Source organism: Bombyx mori, chromosome 3 (genome assembly GCF_030269925.1).
Source record: "Bombyx mori chromosome 3, ASM3026992v2".
Taxonomy (NCBI): Eukaryota; Metazoa; Arthropoda; class Insecta; order Lepidoptera; family Bombycidae; genus Bombyx; species Bombyx mori.
This window is the reverse complement of record NC_085109.1, coordinates 5,138,273-5,145,239: the sequence shown is the minus strand read 5'-3', so window position 1 is coordinate 5,145,239 and position 6,967 is coordinate 5,138,273. Positions and strand designations below refer to the sequence as shown.

The window sequence follows — 6,967 nt, the reverse complement described above, 5'->3', positions numbered from 1 at the left end:
CGATTGCCACTGCTCTCTACTTTCACCCGATCAAAATATCGATAATACGACATTCGATCGTAAAATATGTTTTTATTGTTGTTTTTTTTCTGGTCCGGCAGCGGGCGATTTGCATAAACTCCCAAGTAGCTGTCGGAATGTTTCTGAGAGGACGGTTCGCGCGCCGCCTCGTAAAATGGCGGTCGTAAAAGAAACACCTTTTTTGCTTATAAGGCCTGTCGCTTTGGCTCTGAACGAGAAAAATGTGATTGAAAATACTTGTACTGACTTCGGTTCGAATTAAATTAGCATCGTCGTAGCTTTTCGAATGCTGTATGTAGTAGATGTTTTCTTTATAACGTTTAATGAGTTTATGTAATTGATTTACCTTTTTTTATTGCCCTTGTAGGCAGACGAGCGCACGGCCCACCTTATGGTAAGTGGTTACCGTCGCCCATGGACTTCAGCAATGCCAGGGGCAGAGCCAAGCCGCTGCATACCGAAAACCTGCTAAGAATGCCCACAAATTACTACTTAATTTCTCTAATGAAATATTTTATATTGAATACGTGTTGCAAAGGTTAAAGAGCGTCCTTAGATATTAAAAAGTGTTAAATTTACATTTTTCAAAGATGTCAATACTTAAAATACATTTTATATAATATATACATATATTGAGATTGCAAATTCTGTCATTTATCGTTTAACTTTATAAAAACAAGAAAGTTTCGATTATTTTATTACCTATAAAACTAGCGACCTCTACTGACATGTTCAAATTGAAATTCAAATTAAAACACTGCAAAAACCAATCAATCTAGTCAATAAAATTCGCATTATTGATTCCAAAATTTTTAAAAACGATCGGCTTCGTTCTTGTTGTGCTCATTAAATTTCTATTAAACATGTACGTTTTGGACCTCCCATTGTTTTATAGTTGTGTCACTAAACTTAGCAATAAAAACGGAACGCACAGCGGTAAGGTTTTTAAATTTAAATTTATTAAACATTTGATTTAATCAAGATGTTAATTTAATCACCGGACAGCGAGATATGATTTTGATCATCTAACGTTGGTCTCTCGAGTGAATTATATACTCACCTCTCAGGAAGATTTTTTTTTTATTGCCCTTGTAGGCATACGAGCATACGGCCAACCTGATGGTGAGTGGTTACCGTCGCCCATGGACTTCAGTAATGCCAGGGGCAGAGCCAAGCCGCTGCCTACCGCTTAATACTCTCCACAAGCCTCGTTTGAAGAAGGACATGTCATAGCGCTCGGCTAGTCAGATAAGATGAATTTAGGCGTTACAAAGGATGACACTGGCCATTGTTTCATGTAATTGAGACTTCGATTATGTCTCGTGGTTAGCCGTGACGTACAATTTGTTTAATATATGGCATTTGATATGTATATATTATATTATGTGTAATATTATAAATATGAACGTTATGCATGTTACTCAATCATACAACATGGCTAACGAATTAAGTAATTTATTAATATAACATTTTTTATTGCCCTTGTAAGCAACGAGGTTTTTGGGCTCTCAGTGCTATTCTGGTTGTACGACATGCCGAAGAGAGCTTACAGCCCGCCTGGTGAGAAGCGGGCGTGAATCTCTTAATAAATAAAACGTTGCAATTAAGTTTATAATTTATTACTTGTATAATAATTATAAAATTGTGTTCCAATCTAAATACGTGAAAGATTTAGGTACCACAGTACTATATTAAAGATAACTTAAAAATTTTAATTATAAAACTATTTTAAACTTAAATAAAAATAAAAACGAAATTAATCCAAAATAACTTACGTTGATCAAGCTACAAAAATTAATTTACATAAATTAGTGTTACTCTTGTAAACCAATTTGGAATTGTTCTATCATAAAATGCAGCAACAGTATTATTATATATTTACAAGTTAAAATACTAAATACTTAAATTAAATCACTTTAATTTAACTTAAGATTTATACTAAACTAACAAAGAAGCTTAAAACTAAAATAATAAAGAATAAATAACATTTGCATTAAAAAAAAACCAGTCGCGACTTATTTTGTATCTTATTAAAATAACATTAAAGTTAAACTTATCGTTAGCAAAAATATAACTTAATATTTTTATTAATAACCAGATACAAAATCGCTGAAAAATTACATACATAACACGAAACGTATTTTTCAATTCGAACAAACAAAAAATATGTGTTTGAAACACTATTTCATAATGAGTGTTTATCATAATAATATAATTTCTTAAAATTTTGAAGTAAACAAAACACTGCACAAACAAATCATATGAGATCTTCACGAAAACCAAATCCACGTTGAATACGTAAAAAAAAAACATACATACATCAAAAACCTACGCATGCAATTAACATAAGGAATTTATCTAATAATACTTTTCACAAAAGTAGAACTACGTATAAATTTAGCTTCTTATTTGAAATGCAATTACTTTAGTTACATTAAATTAACGTCTCATGATATCTTCTATACTGAAACCTTTTTTCGGTCCACTGGATCCGCTTGTCCCCGGCTTGGGATTGGCCGGCGGTTGAATACCAATGATATTTTTAATGCCACTCGCTATGTAAGACGAACTTGATTCCTCTGCATCCTTCATGCTTGTACCTGCATCTTTGCAGTTCGTAACTATAGTGGACGTTGAAGGTATTGTGTCCTTCGGCGGCGCATGCTTAACAATCAAGTCTTGAGCGACAGTTTGTTGTGGTGCCAAAACAGGGTGAGGCACTGGACCGTATGCGATTTGCGGGTGAGGAGGTGGCATCGGTAATCCAAATTTATGATATGCCGGCATTCCCATAAGTGTAGGAGCTATACCGACTACCATTTCCCCATTTCCTATTGGAGGCCGAGGCATTGTGAGATTGGTTGGCTCCGGTGATCTGCTTCTGTAAACTGCAGCACATGACCTTGGATTATCTCCGATATCTGGTGGGTGACTTCTCTTTCTAAATGGAGGCAAGTACATATTAGAAGGTCCCGGATCAATGGACGGACTTGTAATTTGAGTCATTTTGGACGGATCTGGAGGAGGAATCTGGTGTAAATCTCGTCTGATTTGTAATTGTGGATGCCGTACTTGTTGTTCAGGAATCTCTGTGTAGCGCATTTCTTTTTCCATTATTTCCTCAGTAGTGTATCGACGTTTTTCGTATTCATCTGATGAGTAAGCTCGATGTTTGTCTGTGTGTTGTGGACGCATTGTGTATGGGCTTGCTCTGTCCCTTTGCTCATTGTGATGACAATGGGTGCGTTCTACAGGTGTTGGCGATTGCCGTCGTGGTTTTTCCTCACTTTGTGGTTCTTGTCCAATGCTTTCCACTGATGAAGATCTTGCTCTCCGCACTGGGGAGTGTTCAGGTGATGAAATTTCGGCATCTTCATCATCATAGCCCGGTTCAATGGGAGATCCTGGTCTTCCGATGTCTTCTTCGCCTACGTCTAGCACATCTCCCGGTGGTACGTCACCGACTGCATGAGTAAGTGCATGTCTCCGAAGATCACAGTTACGTCTGAACACTTTCCCACATGAATTGCATTCATAAGGTTTATGGTCTGTGTGTGTTAATAGATGTGTCTTCAAATTGGATCGTTGGTTGAAGCTTCTGCTGCAAACTGGACATTTGTGTGGTGACTCTTCCATGTGTAGAATTTTGTGAACGGCCAACGTCCTCGACTGGCAAAAACCTTTGCCACATTCTGTGCATTTGAAAGGCTTCTCTTTGGAGTGTATGTACCTGAAACAATCGAAATATTTCCACTGTCAGTAAAGTTCGTTTTCGGAATTATTAAGCACTGAGCACAGTCTCGTTAGTCTAGTTATGTATCTGATTTATGGATAAGATTATTCATAATGATAAATGTTCAATAGGACGTGTTTTGTTTTAATTAAAAGTCACGTGGGCGGAATAAAGTTGTATATCAATTTTGCACATCTTTCATCAGATTTGTTTTATTTATGAATAGCAAGGATAACAAGTTCCGATTCATTCAATGGTTTTTAACCTCTTAAACGCTAATGGCTTAAATAAAATTCACCTTGATTGCACACAACAGCATAAAAGTTAAATTTTAAAGCCTGAGACCACTACATTGGTTGGAGGCACCTTGAACGTGATCCGAGTAACGCGAGCCTTTAGTTTCAAGGCAAGATCGACGACATCGCATGCTCAAGTCTGCGTTATAACACCATTTTTATCTGACCCACGATAATTATTTTTACTTCCCTCCTTTTATTACTGAATGGTTTGGTCACGAGACTTCGTTGGAAGGTCGCAATATTTTGGTTCCGTTCCACGAGAGTTCCAGCTCAGCCGAATCGAATTACGTTAAAAGCATTCTGTGGCAAATCGTTGCGATTATTAACAGCGGCCCGTATTGGGTTACTATGGCCGTCTACTAAGGGACAGGCGACATGATCAAATTCGTTTACGAGATCTTATTAGTACTTGAATTGACAAAGAAAATAAAACGACAAAAGCGTTTTACAAAAATAAACTCTGAGTTGGAATGGGGATAGCTTTGCAATTTTTGTATCTTTTATTCTTGTTTAATAAAATACATGGATTGCACGATGCGAGAATTGGCTAACTATCTTTATATTTACGGAAACGAAACTAGAAGAGGATATAAGATTTAATTTACGGATTAATAAAGGAAGTACGGAAGAGTGTTCATCAATGTTTCAATTAAATAAAAAAAATCACGTTTTTTATTATTATTTTACATAGCTTTTATCTCGCCATTAAAAATCAGAGATTTGGGCAACTAAAGTATTATGTTACTTTGTATTTAAAATCTTCGTAATTTGATTATCTATAAGCTCGTTCGCTTGACGCTCGGGATTTTTGGAAATACATAACACAGGAGAAATTGGCTTGCAACGGTTTGCGTTTAAGGTGCTACAGTTTTGATTTCATTTCAGTTGTTAAGATATTTGGTGAGTTTTTGATGAAGTTAAGTTTCATCTTAAATATTAACGTTCCCACGGAGATCAACGTCTGACGGTCGCGTGATAAAAATAACTAAAACATTTATAAATCGTAATCAAATAACTAAGTAAGAGTAATACACGGGCGAACACGAAAAATTGAATAATCATGGGAACTTGAATGCATTGACAAAAACTCTAATGAGCAACCACCTCCAACGTAGGAACTCATTTAATGATGATGACTCCAAAGATTCCATTGGCCGTCACGCGAAGAATGCGCCGTGTAAACAGTCGTATCGTTATTATATATTGGAATCGGAAAAAAATACATACTTTTTTAGTGCCCCGTCATTTTTTTTGGTGATGAGGAATTCAATTCGGAAGATTTTCTAATCTTAACTTTTGTATGTATATTCCTTGGATAGTGTTTATAATTCAGTCTACTTAAGGATAAAAAAAAAATAGTTTGCCGTAATCATTTTGCAAATGAGACAAAAATTCTAATTGCTGAGGTTTTAAGTGAGTCATGAATGTTGGTTGATAAAGACAAATATTAATATTTCGGTGATTCTAATCACTTGCGTCGAATTAGCGATTTTATGTTTAAATTTTAGTTAAAAAAAAATATTCATGGACATGGACACGTTTTTTTCTACTGTTTATTCTTTATTCGTCTTGCAATGTAATACATACTAGTACATATTTTGAATATGAACAAAGCATGTATTTCTGAACTATGTTTTAGATATAGTGTCAGCATGAGAAGTTAGATTTAAACGTTCATATAAAGGCCCCTTGAGTACAAACATTTCCATCAACTTCGGATTTTGATTTGATTCTACAACTAAAACTATTAATTTCGTTTTTATCAATTTCATCAAAATCGTTTCTCACATTAATTTGTAGCCGATCAGATTCTTATAGTTTATTACTTACAAGACTGGTTCTACTTGTTTATTAAAAGTAGTCGATCATAATATTTTACGATTTGGTTGGAATCGGTGTTCGGAGAATCAACCGCTACAACCCAGTGAGTATGTTAAGTCTTAGAAAATAAATGCGGATCTCTAATATCATGTTTAACATTGAAGTGTTGGATATTTTCCATTCTGCATTGTTGCCTCTATTAGATATTTTCACTATACGTAATTGTATCGATTACAACCCATTTGCCAAATTTTTACCTAAAAAAATATTAAGTTTTATTCATTGTACATTTGCCTTTTTTTTTAAAACATTTATATAACCATAAAAACATTTCCGCCAAGCAATTACTGCCGACGACCTTAGGATTTAATTTCACGGATGACTTGTACATCGGTGACTAGTGTATCATCAGATGTTAACAAAAAATTAATCATGTTTTGTACGCAAGGCAACCGGGGATTGATGAATTTAATCAATTTATATTACAGCTTCTAGTTGCGTTCTTTCCCAAACACTTTTGGGCCACAGGTGCATTTGTATGCAAAATATTTAAATTTATAGTCATAGATAAAACTTCTGACACTAAAATTATTTTGAATTACGTATATTTACTGGTAGCTTAGTGTAAGTATTCACCCAAAAGGCTATGTCACACATTCTCTGTTTTGAAGATCGGGACAGTCGATATAAAATTGGGATTTAGACTCAAAACATTGTGGTTCCTGCGTACCATAATAACATTACAATAATATATGAGATATAATACTTAAGTGTAAATTCGTTATCTGAATTGCATTAGCTACCACTTTATAATAAAATGCAAATATCTTACGTAGCTTGGGTGCTAGCTAACGATCTTGTCCTCATCAGCTTTCGTATTCTATTAAAGATTTATGCTTGAATCAGTGCTAGTTTGCAACTCAATTATCGTTTTCATATGCTAATAAAATTTATATAAAACATCTCATCATTAATAAATTTTTTGCTTTCCTTGATTCATTTCGTTGGGGTGTCCAAAAAATATTAATATGACAAGTAAAACGATGCCTTAAACATGAATGCCAATTAAGAAACTCTACGAAACGAAAGAGAA

General features: G+C 34.7%; 1 protein-coding gene across 1 annotated transcript in view; it reads right to left on the bottom strand.

Annotated features, from left to right (window-relative positions):
- Positions 1–1,624: 1,624 nt before the first annotated feature.
- Positions 1,625–6,967, bottom strand: part of LOC101741488 (protein bowel) — a 43,048-nt gene continuing 37,705 nt past the window's right edge. Inside the window, exon 3 of the mRNA XM_004927031.5 lies at positions 1,625–3,751. Coding sequence (XP_004927088.3) covers positions 2,461–3,751 — 1,291 coding nt within the window. The 3' untranslated portion in view covers positions 1,625–2,460. The remainder of the gene's footprint in view (positions 3,752–6,967) is intronic.